The sequence below is a fragment of the Orycteropus afer genome, unplaced genomic scaffold (assembly GCF_000298275.1).
Source record: "Orycteropus afer afer isolate SDZICR_OR568_19922 unplaced genomic scaffold, OryAfe1.0 scaffold00043, whole genome shotgun sequence".
Lineage (NCBI taxonomy): Eukaryota > Metazoa > Chordata > Mammalia > Tubulidentata > Orycteropodidae > Orycteropus > Orycteropus afer.
Window position 1 is genome coordinate 9,217,256 of NW_006921630.1, and position 13,500 is coordinate 9,230,755.

At 42.6% G+C, this 13,500-nt stretch overlaps 1 protein-coding gene across 1 annotated transcript in view; it reads left to right on the forward strand.

Moving 5' to 3' along the window:
• The window catches only part of CACNA1E (calcium voltage-gated channel subunit alpha1 E), a 548,688-nt gene that overhangs the window by 523,431 nt on the left and 11,757 nt on the right, over positions 1-13,500 (forward strand). The window contains exons 43-47 of the mRNA XM_007937646.2: positions 126-232; positions 5,732-5,843; positions 8,849-8,977; positions 10,362-10,542; positions 11,699-11,889. Coding sequence (XP_007935837.1) covers positions 126-232; positions 5,732-5,843; positions 8,849-8,977; positions 10,362-10,542; positions 11,699-11,889 — 720 coding nt within the window. The remainder of the gene's footprint in view (positions 1-125; positions 233-5,731; positions 5,844-8,848; positions 8,978-10,361; positions 10,543-11,698; positions 11,890-13,500) is intronic.

Genomic DNA, 13,500 nt, shown 5'->3' on the forward strand with positions numbered 1-13,500 from the left:
AATAAATTTTCTTAAAAAAAGACATCAGTCATCCTGTTTTACCCAAGTAAATGGTATATCCCACCAGCAGCAGAACCCACAAAGTCATCTGAGGTCCTTTCTTCCTCTTCCCACCTTTCACACAGAAAAATGCGCCGATGTTCCAGCGCATGGAGCCTTCGTCTCTGCCTCAGGAGATCATCGCTAATGCCAAAGCCCTGCCTTATCTCCAGCAGGACACCGTTACAGGCCTGTGAGTATCATCAAACGTGGTGCGGCACCCCAGCATGGAAAAGCAGACTAAGCATGGTGGCCAATCCTGGGGCATTGAACACTGTGGATGGACAAGGAAGGCAGGAAGCTTTGACTTGCTTTGATACACTAGGATCTTAGTTGTAGTTGTGTTGTGAAGAATAATCATTTTCTAGTCTAATTCTTCTTTAGGACGTCCCTGTGAAACTAGTGTCCTGCTAGGAAATATAACTGCCCTTGCTGGGTGTGAATTTTCCTGTCTGCAGAAAATAATGTTTGTTGAATGAAAAAGGGAAGGAGAACCAATAGTTAGTTACTGGATGTTTCCCTACGATAGGCTCTTCCAGAGACTATTTGCATCATCTTCCTTCATTCTCACTATAAAAACCTACTATGCCCTGGAGTTATGTATTAGTGTTCACAATTTATACAAATGAAGAAACTGGAGGCTAAAAGAGATTTTAAAAGCTGACCAAAGTCTTCTGGCTGGTAAGAAGCTGAACTGGGATTTAGAGCAGTTATTTGGGACTCACTGTACCATGGTAAAGAAGCTCTGCTGGTATAGTGGTTAAGACATTTGGCTGCTAACCAAAAGGTCAGTGGTTCAAACCCACCAGCAGGTGTGCGGAAGAAAGATGAGGCAGATTTAAGATTTACAGCCTTGGAAAGCCAGTGGGAGTCACTGTGAGTTGAGTCAACTCAATGATGGTAGTAAGTTTGCTTTTTTTAATACCATGGTCATAGTCCTTGGATGGTGCAGATGGTTGACCACTCAACTACTAACTGAAAGGTGCCTCAGAACAAATGCCTGACAGTCTGCATCCTTAAAAACTCTCTGGAGCATGGTTTTACTGTGCCACATATGGGTCACCATGAGTTGGAATTGACTCGATGGCAACTGGTTTAGTTTTTGATATACCATTGTAGGAGTCCCTGAGCAGTGATACCCAGAGTGTGGTTAATACACTGTGCTGCTGACAGAAAGGTTGGCATCCAGAGACTCATCAGAAGAAAGACCTGGCAATCTACTCCTGAAAAATGAGCCTCTGAAAACCTTTAGTTCACAGTTCTACACTGATACCCATGAGTCTGAATCAGCTCCACAACAACTAGTTTTATACTATGTTGTTGTTGTTATATGCCGTTGAGTCATCTCCAACTCATAGCAACCCCCTCTTGGGTTTCCGAGATGGTATCACTACAGAAGTAGATTGCCCAACTTTCGGTTTTATACTGTAGTATCGATAATGAGCAAAAGACGTTAGAGCAGGCAAAAAGTTTTTTAATTTTTTTTTTGATTTTCTATAATAGAAGTGGAAACAAAACCCTAATTTAAAAATTTTCCAATTCTTCCAAGTTGCAGGTCTTAGCTCCAATGTGGTCATTAGTCATACATGTCTCACCATAACATCTTTCTACTATTAATATGCATAGGTTGAGCACTCAGAGGACATGAGGCCCTGCACTCAGTGGAAGAGTTTTTGTGGTTGGGTTTAATACAATATTAGTTCTTATGGAATCTGGAAGCAACAGTGACAAAAGAACACAATTTAAGTAGTTAGCAGGAGAAGTGAAATCCAGGCTTGGGAATGAGACCTCTGTTGGAAGGCCACTTGGAATCTCTGATACCATTAATTTCTTTCTGCTGGTGGTCCTGGAGACCTTCTTTTGAATAGCCTTGTTTTCAGAGGTCACAATCTAACACATTTGGGAGAAGAAGAGGATGAGAAACATGACCAAGGCTCTTGGTCCTTTGTAGAAGTAATTTGATGTGATGATGGGGTGTGAATTTTCCTGTACAGAAAAAAAAAAAGCTCACTGCCATCCAGTCCATTCTGACTCATAGCGATCGCCATTGGGTTTCCAAAGTGCTGAATCTTTACAGAAGTAGATTGCCTGGTCTTCCTTCTGCAGAGTGGCTGGTAGATTTGAACCACCAACCTTCTGGTTAGCAGTCAAATGCCTTAGGCACTGCGCCACCAGAGCTCCTTACAGAAAACAAGTAGAGGATTACTTTTGGCCTGTGTGGAAAGGAGATATGGTGATATGGTTGGGCAGTAGGACCTCCTCATTGGAAGGGTTTACAGTGCTTATCATCAGCCCTACCTAAGAAATGGAGACATACACCCCCATGTGGATTTCTTTTAACCCCACCAATTTGTTGTGCAATTTAACCCCATCATAGGATCAGTTCAGGAGTTCTGGTAGTGTAGTGCCTAAGGCATTTGACTGCTAACCAGAAGGCTGGTGGTTCAAACCCACTAGCCGCTCTCAGAAGGAAGATGGGGCAATCTACTTCCGTAGTGATACTGCCTCGGAAACCCAAGGAGGGGTCGCATAAGTCAGATCTAACTCGATGGCAGTGAGTTGGTTTTTTTTTAGGATCACTCCAGCTGCTCTCACATATATTTATTGATTAATTCACTCATTGATTTGACCAACATTTATTGAGAGACAAGTCTTGAAAAAGAAATTACAAGAAAGATAAAGATTAGGAATGAAAAAGGTAGTTTAGTGTGACATTAGGAACTCTGATAGTGTAGTGCCTAAGGCACTTGACTACTAACAAGAAGACTGGAGGTTCAAACTCACCAGCTACTCCTCGGAAGGAAGGTTGGGCAATCTACTTCCGTAGTGATACTGCCTCGGAAATCCAAGGAGGGGTCGCTATGAGTCGGGTCCGACTCAATGGCACGTAACAACAGCAGTGCAGCATTATTTTAAAGGAAGAGCTCACCTAGTATGAGGCTTTGGAAGGGCTCCCTGAGGAAATAATGATTGAGCTGAGACCCAAAGACCAGTCACTCCAAGAGGGGTGAGAGAAAGTGTAGCAGTGAAGGAAACCTAATATCTACCAGAATGACAGGAGCACAGAGAGCTCGGGGGTCAGATGTGGCAGATTATGGGTTTGGACAGCTAAGCAGAGGCCAGGCCTTTGAGGGTCTAATAAGCAGCATAAAGAGGTTTGACTTTGTCCTAGAATAACAGGGCTTTAAGCATCAGAGTGACGTGATCATATTTGTTCTTTGAAAAGATCATTCTGGAATGCGGTGTGGAGAAAGGATTAAAGCGGAGCAGTTTTGGCTCAGGAACACTGTTTAGTAGATTACTGTAGTTATGTAAATGATGATCGTGATTTGGACTAAGTGGGGAATGGTCGTCAAATCTCAGAGATTTAGAAGATAGAGTAGATAGGATTCGGTGATTAGTTTGCTACATGGAATGAAGAAGAGAGAGGAATCAAACATGACCCTTGGGTTTCTGTTTGAGCCTTTGGGTAGATGGTGGTACAGTTACTGAGATGGGAATACTGGTGGAGCTGCAGGCTGGTTTCTCAGGACTATCTGGAACCTATGTATCTAGACCCATGCATTTGTTCAAGTAAAGCCTGCCCTGGGAGTGCAGGGTTGAACTGATTGATAGGGTCCTCCCTGAGCTTACAGCTGCTAGAAATTCAGACATCAAACAGTTAATTATTAGAAAGAACAAAATTTGTCATTTTCAGTGATTCAATGGTAGTTCTGATAAGTACAAGGAAGGAAAACATATCATGATACCAGTGCATGGAACAGGGAGATCTGACCAGTTATCAGGTAGGGAAAAGGTTGGATCAGAGATTTCCTTAAGGAAGTTCTAATAAGAATTCTGAAGGATAAATTCAATATAACATGGAAAGATTTTGTTGCAAAGAGAAGCATTCTATACTCTGGGAACAGTATGTATTTAAGTTTTGAGTCAGAAAGAAGTCTGGCATACTCAACTAAAAATGACAGGTATGTCTGCTATTCAAGGTGCAAGGAAGAATATGAGGCAACAAGAGGTAGAGGAGGCAGGGACTAGATCATGAAAGGATGGAGCCAGGTTCTAGATTCAGGACTTAATCAAAAGCAATGAAAGGCTGATGAGGATTTTAAGTAGGAGGTCCTCTAGGTTCAAATCATTCAGTGATTCCAAGGGGCCTGTCTACCAACCAGGGATTCAGCAGTTACTCATTGTCTGTAAGACAAAAGGGGATCCATTTCTCATCATAGCTCTGCTCATCTTGTTCTTGGTTTTTCTCAGGAGAAGGCACACTGAGGAAGATGAGTGAAATTTAAGCAGGTCATTCAAATATCAGATGGCTCTGTAGCATTTGTGAAAACTCAGTTAAACCCTCACGACTAGCATGGGTCCAGTGAGGTGATTCTCTGCTATTCTCATCTTTCCCTGTGATCCTAATCTAAGGAAGATTGTAAACCCATTGTTGTTGAGTCAATTCCAACTCCTAGCAACCCCATAGGGCAGAGTAGAACTGCCCCATAGGATTTTCAAAACTATAATCTTTATGGAAGCAGATTGCCATGTCTTTCTCCTATGGAGTGGCAGGTGGGTTTAAACTGCTGACCTTTTGGTTAGCAGCCAAGCACTTAATCACTTTACCACTTGGGCTTAGTTAAGTAAGATTGTAACTACTGATTATTTTTAAGTAATTGGCAATCCTTGATCATGCCTCACATTTTCCCTTGGATGCACACTCACCTCTTAAGTGGCTCTCTCTGGAGCAGAAGACTGACACAGAAGAGGCAATGTTCCATCTCTCTCTCCTCATTCTACTCAGTTGATAGAGCTGCTGCTCAGCCACTGACCCTGTCCCTCTTGCCATATCCAGAATGCCTCCTCTGAGTTCTTGAACAGGTCAAAATTGTAGCTGTTAGTATACTGGTTGGATTGGGAGCCAAATTCTCAGGAAAAGTTGGCTGCCTCTTTTTCTCCTAACCAACTCAGTGGGTCCCATTGGCTAAAAATGTCTGGAGGTGCTAAACAGCAGTTTAATAGCAAGTGCACTGTGACAGCTATCCATATTTTCATTCTCAGGTCTCTCAACATTTGGCAGACTTTGTCCCTGTCCTCCTTCGTAGCCATTTTCACCTCCTCTGAATCACCAATTTCTGGAATCATTCAACCCAATTCATGAACTGACAAGTAGTATCTGGCATAAAGTGGTTTTTCAATAAATGTTCATTGAATTGAATTTAGTTTGGCCAGGGATGTTGGCACAATAAGGCCATATACTTACTGAGAATGGGAAATTTTTTTTTTAAAGACCATGACTGCTTAATATTTAAACAGACTGTTCACTGTTTAAACTATGGCATTTTCCTGCCAAATGGGGAAACTGAGCAGAAACAGATTTACAATCTTAGGATTGGTCTTCCATATGGCTGAGTGTGACAAATGATGTCATTTGTCACAGATATGCTAGTCACCAGCAAATGATGAATGATTCCAAATGCAAGTTGGAAACAACAGTTTCTTTCTTTCCCAACACATTTTTAAAACTTTTCATCCTGGGGCTCAGACACCTGTAAGTTACCAGGCCTACCAGCCAGCGAAGGCTAGATGGTGTTGGTCTTACTGGGAAGGTCTTGTCTAGGGTGGGAATTTGTAGTAGCAGATATGGCATGACTGTTTCTCTCTCTCTCTCTTTCATATACCCTCTGAATTTGACTTCGCTTTTCAGGAGTGGCCGGAGTGGATACCCTTCAATGAGTCCACTCTCCCCCCAGGAAATATTCCAGTTGGCATGTATGGACCCAGCTGATGATGGACAGTTCCAGGAACAACAATCTCTGGTGAATTAAAGAGTTATATGACCTGGAAATTACTTCCTTGATTTCCTGATCCCCCTCACCCTCATTTTCAAATTTTATTTCATAGTTATGATCCACCAGAAAAACTTTCTGGTAGTCCAGCTAGTACCCTGGGAACTTCCTGTCTTCACCCTGGCATGCCTACGTTTCTTATGTTCTCTAACAAATGCTTACTCTTTGGATTTTACAATCCCAGAGGCCCTTTCACTGCTGCAGAAACGTATATTACTTCAGGCCAAGCCTTCTTAGTTTATACCCCTGAGCATCAAACATATACACAAAAGTCACATATAAAATCCTGCCTATGATATGGAGGCTTAAGATGAATCATCATAGAGTGAATAGCACCAACCATACAGCTTAGTGTAGCCAGTGTGGCTCCCGAGAGCACCGGAATGCCCTAGCCAGCCCCTAGTGATGCCTTTTCTTGAGAACTTAAGAGCAGTGTGTGCAGTAGTGATGAGCTCTCTGCCGTGAGGTACAGAGTCTCTTTCCTCTATTCTGTGTAGATTTAGGCAAGTGGGGCCTTTTGGTCACAGTTCTGCAGGGTCAAAAATATTCTAATATGTCCTTAAAGTCACTCTCCTGAACCCCAAGTGAGTTTCTTATTAGCATAAATGGTGAAATTCTCTAGGGACCTATTGCATCAAGTTAAAGCTTTGAGAAGACGGCAGAGTGAAGTTTAGTTTTTCTAATACAAAGCTAAAGTGCAATTCCCAAACATAACAAGATCCCTCCTGAGCTTAGAATTAGAGCCTGAGTTTTCACTGGCCTGGACTAAAAAGACAAAATCCCAGCCTTTGCATAAGTTCATACAGGTAGCTTATACTACACAAGTTCTGTATCACTTTGATTATAATACACCTGAAGTTTTCTCTCTCCTTCATTTTTCTCCTGGTACCTCCCCCACTACTATATACCCTGGAGCTATCGTGAATTGAAGTCATGGTGGAGTGTGGGTGTGGCCTCTTTGTGGGGTGCATGTCTGATGGCATGGGTACTATTCAGAATAGAAGCAAGCAGCTCAGTAGCTCAAACAAATGAGTGATTTTGTCCCCTGTGACTGTTGAGACAGAGAACTGTGCATGGTTGTGTTTAGGGAGACAGCCAAACCAGACACCCTAGGGCATGAGTGTTGCCTGAGGGTGTTCTTGGTGATGGGGCTGGGAAATGGTGGAGTGATTCCCTGTCTTTCCCTCTGAGAAACTTAGCCCCAGAGCCCAAGGAGTAATTGGTACAAAGAATTTGATTCTTAAAAGTATCTGTCAGCATCCTTTAGCTTGCCTGCATGGCAATGGGTCCAGTGGGAAAAATCTCAGTAATGTGTCCTTTCTTTCACAGGGAAGCTTCCTTCACTATGTCTTCATTTCTGCGGGTTCCCCAGAACTGAGCCCTAGTGCCAGGACTCTTTGGATATGTGTTCATCTCATTGTCAGTACTGATGTTTGTAATTCAGTTGGGGTGTCAGCTGTACGGCACTCTCTCCACTGTGTACTATTGGCCATCCGTAGAGCTGCTGCTCCATGTCCTGAGGCGTGGCCATGACTTGAGTGTGTGCATATGGAGTGTGTATGTGTGTGTGCGTGTGTCTTATACCGCCTCTGACACCCATAAACTGCAGTGTTGTTCCACATCTGTTTGGAGTCAGACCTGTGTGCTATATAAAGCATGTCCTGCAAACTCTGTAACTTGATTCAAGTGTACACATTACATGCCCTGGGAAGGCACTCCTCCCTTTCACACCAGAGATCACTCAGCCAAATGGTCATGGAGGCTGAGAGATATTTTAGGCACCCTTTCCTTTGGGCAATGCCCTACTCACACCCTCATGTTTTAAGGATGTCATTTCCTGAAAAGTAAAGTAGCTTTTTTTTTGGTCTCCAGATATCCAAGATGTTTATAGGTTTTCTTCTTGGATGGCCCATGTAAACCCCTCTAAGGCAACTCCATTCTTCATACAGTGACACTTTCTCTTTGTACAGAGCATACACATCTGCCAAACTAACATTCTTTAACCAGGAAAAAGAAGAGTTACACAAGGCTTTAGAGATTCCCCATCCAAACTTCTAATGCTCTAGAACAGCATAGTTCAGTATGATAGCCACTGGCCACATGTGGCTGTTGAGCACTGAAATGTGGGTATGAGATGAGATGAGCTGTTAAATGTAAAATACGTAATGATGTCAAGACTTGGTACAAAAAAAAAGTGAAATATCTAATTTTTTACAATGATTATATGTTGACATGATATTTGGATATAGATTAGGGTAAACAGAGTATGTTACTAAAATTTCATCTGTTTCTATTTATTTTTTTAAATGTGGCTACTATGAAATTTTAAATTAGATGTGGCTTGTACTATATTTCTATTGGACTGCACTAGTCTAAAGCATTCCTCACAGATGGCCACCCACCATATCTTGGGATGGTTTCAGTCATAAGAGAATTCTTTGACTACTAAAATCATAAATTGATACATCCCTTAGAATACAGGCTTCTAGTTAATTGGTAAGAAGCATCTCCAGATTGAAAGAATAAAACCAACACTACCACCTCTCAGAAAGTAAACTGCACATATCTAACAAGTTTTATTACCAGCAATGGTTGTTTCGCAAAGTTATAAAATCTGAAGCATCGTTCAGTGAGGGGGATAAAAAAAAAAGATGATACTGGACTACGAAAGGTAACCGTGACCTCTCAATCCCTGTTAAGAAGGTAATAAGAGAAAAATAAAACATTAATTGAATTAGAATTTGGAATATATTCCTGAGCTGTCTGTCTGAGACATCTGGTATACCACATAGTGCCCATAGACACACACACACACGCACACCCACCCACACACATACACACCCCTGAGACCTTAAAGATACAGGTCTCTTTTCTGAAGGCCATTCTTGGTATGGAGGAAACAGAATATCCCCTGGAAGGGAGAAACAATAAGATGGAACCAAGTCCCACAAGCGTGGCTGTGTGTTTATTTCCAGGAGCCAGAGGTTAGTGAATTAAAAAGCGTGCAGTCCTCTAACCATGGCATCTACCTTCCTCCGGACACCCAGGAGCATGCGGGATCGGGGAGGGCAGCCTCTATGCCACGCCTGACTGTGGATCCCCAGGTAAAAAGCCACCACCACCCACCATATGCAGTGCCATCCCGGGCTGTATTGAATTGGTGGGTTATGACATAGTATCTGATACCTTTAGGTGAGCTTTCAGCTTGCTCCCACCCCTGCCCTATCAGGAGGCCTGGCTCAAAGACATTCTTTAGTACAGCCTGCTCCTCTTCCTCACTGTGTTTCCAGTGAACCCTTCACCACACTGCCTAGCCACCAAAATGGCATCACTCCCTGTACATGGGCTAAGCACTCTCAAGACTCAACCAGCCATGCAAGAAATATTTTTCAGGATTTTTTTCTGTGCATTTTTCTTCCTTTTCTCCTTTCCTGGCTGCCCCAACACATGTGCAGTTACTTACACACACAGTTCTGTGTCAGGACTGTCTTGTCCTAACCAGTGCAGGCCACGCCTCATTTCTTTGTCTGTTTACCTGGCTTTATTTTTCCTGTCTGTCTGTCTTACATCAAATTTTGACAGAGACAAGAGTTTTTGTGGATCTGTTTTGACATCTGTGGCAAATCAAAATGCCAGCATTTAAGGTGGGGCTGGGCTGGGTCTGACAATGGGGAGAGTGGTGCATTCTTGGTAGTTGTTAAATTGCATGCTCTCCTCTCGTGTGGTAGGGAAGGCCTTCTCTGATGAGGTAGCAAAAAAAAAAAAAAAAAACCTCACTGCCATCAAGTCAATTCCAACTCATGGTGACCTCCGCTGGGTTTCTGAGGCTGTAAATCTTTACAGAAGTAGATTGCCCCATCTTCCTTCCACTGAGCAGCTAGTAGGTTTGAACTGCTGACCTTCTGGTTAGCAGCCAAATGCCTTATCCACTATACAACCAGAGCTCCTTTCCCTGATGAGAATAAGAAAAGAAGACAAAGCCATACTTCTTTCATGGTGTAGACTTTTTGGTAATCAGTATAGGATTTGTATCAATTGTTGTTGTTGTTTTTGCGGTCGAGTCGGCCCCAACTCATAGTGACCCCTCCTTGGGTTTCCGAGGCAGTATCACTACAGAAGTAGGAATGCCCAACCTTCCTTTGTATCAATTACTGCCCCATATTTCAAAAGTGGCTTTAGGTCCTGGCTGAGCACCTCTGGTAGACAGCTCTGTGGGAAGCTTACACAGTGCCTGCGTGCATTCTGCTAGATTTTGCCCTCCAATATACTCAGTTGGTTGCTTTACCGAGCAAGAGAAGACCCTGGACCAGTTCCAGTGACATAACACTATGGAACAGCTTCAGCTAAGGTCTGAGCAAGAAGGATTTAAGGGGATGCCACCACAAGGTTACAGTTTGCAATGTCCAACAGTCTCAATCTCTTCTTATCATTAGATCCCGTCAGTAATTAATCCAGACCTTGTATTCCTCTGGGGGCTCATGTTTTCAGGTGGTGACAGACCCTTGCTCTATGAGACGTTCTTTTTCCACTATTCGGGATAAGCGCTCAAATTCCTCGTGGTTGGAGGAATTCTCCATGGAGCGAAGCAGTGAAAACACCTACAAGTCACGTCGCCGGAGTTACCACTCCTCCCTGCGACTGTCAGCCCATCGCCTGAACTCTGACTCAGGTGAGATCTTCCCCGTTTGTCTCTTTTGTCAGGCAGTGGGCTCTTGTCCTGATGGACCGATTCAAAAAGGACTGTAAATCACTGGGAACAGAATTCGGGTCAAGATACCAAAAAAACAAACCAAACCCACTGCCATCAAGTAGATTCCGATTCATAGCAACCCCCATAGGGTTTCCAAGGCTGTAAATCTTTACGGAAGCAGACTGCTCCACCTTTCTGCCACGGAGCAGCTAGTGGTTTCAAACTGCCGACCTTTTTGTTAGCAGCCCAGTGCCTTAACCACAGCACCTCCCTATATTCATCAAAAGGCAGAGGAGATTCCTTCCTTCAGGAGTAGGACAAGGGAAATCATCAGAATTGAAGTTTCCAAGTGGCCTTTTGCAAAATTCCTGGGATTCCTTGGAAATGTATCAGACAGTCCCTGGTGTCTGGGTGAGATTGGAATCACGTGGGTTGGGCTGCGGCCACCAACTCTACTTCTACCAAAACAGTGCTACTACGTAAATTATGTTTCTTTTTCTCTCATTCAGACTCATTATTATTATTATTAAAGGAAAAACTGTTGTTCTGTTAAAAAGCCATTAGAAAAATCATTAGTCTAGTTCAATCTCTTTACTAGGTGAGGAATCAAAAATGAAAAAGTAATGACTTGCCCCATATCATGGGGGCAGTAAGTGGCAGAACTGGGACTAGAACCAAGATCCTTGGACTTAAAGCCCAGGATTCTCACCTTGGCTTTATGTTAGGTGTGTCATTACTTAGTTCAAGCATATGTCTCAGTTTCCTTCTGCTGGTACCATTTTTTGCCCAATTCTCCATACCTGTGTTTAGAACTTAGAGGATTCCTGGGTAGTATTATTGGCAGAGTCTGTCATTATCATGTCTAGGGTGAAAGGAAGCAGAAGAGAACAAATTGCATATTTTGACAATGCATGTCTTTCTGATGGAAACTTGTAAGCTTACTTGCTCACAAAAGACTTGCCTAGCCTTTTTCTCCTAACTGCCTTTCAGATCACCTGTTGACATGCCTGGAGAAGCCAGGGTTCCTTAGGGGCTCACTCTCAGGGAGTGATGAGACACCTGGGGAGACTTCTCTTCATCTTCAGTGCACAGTGTGGGCTAAGTTATGACCAGTTGCTACTGTTGTCTCTTACAGGCCACAAGTCTGACACCCACCGCTCCGGAGGCAGAGAGCGGGGCCGATCAAAAGAGCGAAAGCATCTGCTCTCTCCTGATGTCTCCCGCTGCAACTCAGAGGAGCGAGGGACCCAGGCCGACTGGGAGTCCCCAGAGCGCCGTCAGTCCAGGTCACCCAGTGAAGGCAGGTCACAGACCCCCAACAGACAGGTGAGTACAAAGAGCAAGCTGAGACTTTGACAGGAAGACAGGGAAGGGTGGTCTGTGACTTTAGGTGTAGAATGTGAGCATTCAGCAGCCACACTGAAACACCCACAAAGACCTCAGTTTCACAGGAACCTCTCCCTACTTCGCCTAGAGATGAGCTACTTAATGCTCCTCTGCTAAGAAATTAAAGGAATTCACAGAAAACCAGATTTCCTCCCAAAAAAAGAAGTTGGTGTTTAGAGGTCACCCCATCCTAATCTTCATAAGCTATAAGTACAAAGTCACAATATAGAAAGAAGCTCACAAATATCTCAGCCAGATTTGGGAGAACAGGCTTGTCTTTGAGCCACAGGGGTTGTTTTTTTGTTTTTGTTTTGTTTTGTTTTTTCCTTCACCCAAGTTACTATATGTCTGTCCTCTAGTTAGTGGTTTACCCTCCCATCCCTACCCACCCCTGGTAACCATCAAAGAATATTTCTTCTTGTGTGAAACCCTTTTCTTAACTTTTTACAAAAGTAGTCTCATACAAGGTATGTCCATTTGTGATTGCCTAACTTCATTCAGCATAATGGCTTCTAAGTTAATCCATGTTATAAAATGTTTCACAGATTCATCATTATTCTTTAAGGTTGCATAGTATTCCATTGTGTGTATGTACCATAGTTTGTAGATCCATTCCTCCATTTAGGTTGTTTCCATCTTTTTGTTCCTGTCAATAATGCTGTGATGAACATGGGTGTGCATGTATCTGTTTGTGTCATGGCTCTCATTTCTCTAGGATAGAGGTATATAGTGCCTGAATATCCTCTTTGGCGAAGTGTCTGTTCATGTCCTGTGACCATTTTTTAATTCAATTATTTGTATTTTTGTTGTTGAAGTGTTGAAGTTTTCTATAAATTTTAGACATTAGTCCCTTGTTCAATATGCCATTGCCAAAAATTTCTTCCCAGTCTGTGGTTCTCTTTTTTATGCTTTTGGTGAAATCTTTTGATGCACAATAAGTGTCTAATTTTTAGGAGGTCCCAGTCACCTATTTTGTCTTCTTGTGTTATATTTGATAGTGTATTAATGCTCTGAATTAGGACCCCTAAGTTCATTCCTATTTTTTCTTTGATGATCTTTATGGTTTTATGTTTTGTGTTCAGGTCTTTGATCCAACTTGAGTTCATTTTTGTACATGGTATGAGATATGGATCCTGTTCATTTTTCTGCAAATGGATATGCAGTTTTGCCAGCACCATTTATTAAAGAGACTATCTCTTCCACATTTAATGAGCTTGGGCCCTTTGTCAAAGACCACCTGTCCATTGTGGATGAATTTACTTCTGGGTTCTCAGTCCTGTTCTGTAGGTCTATGTGTCTGTCATTGTACCAGTACCAGGCTGTTGTAACTACTGTCACTATATAGTAGATTTTGAGATTAGGAAGTGTGAGGCCTCCTACTTTGTGCTTCTTTTAGTATCTGGGTTCTCTATCCTTTCCATATGAAATTGGTAATTAAATTTTCTCTTTTTTTAAATTTATTTTATTTTAAGAACTTGTTTTACAGTCAATGTAATGTGTAAATTTAGTTTCATTTCCCATTTACCATGTCCAACCCTAACCCAGTCTCCT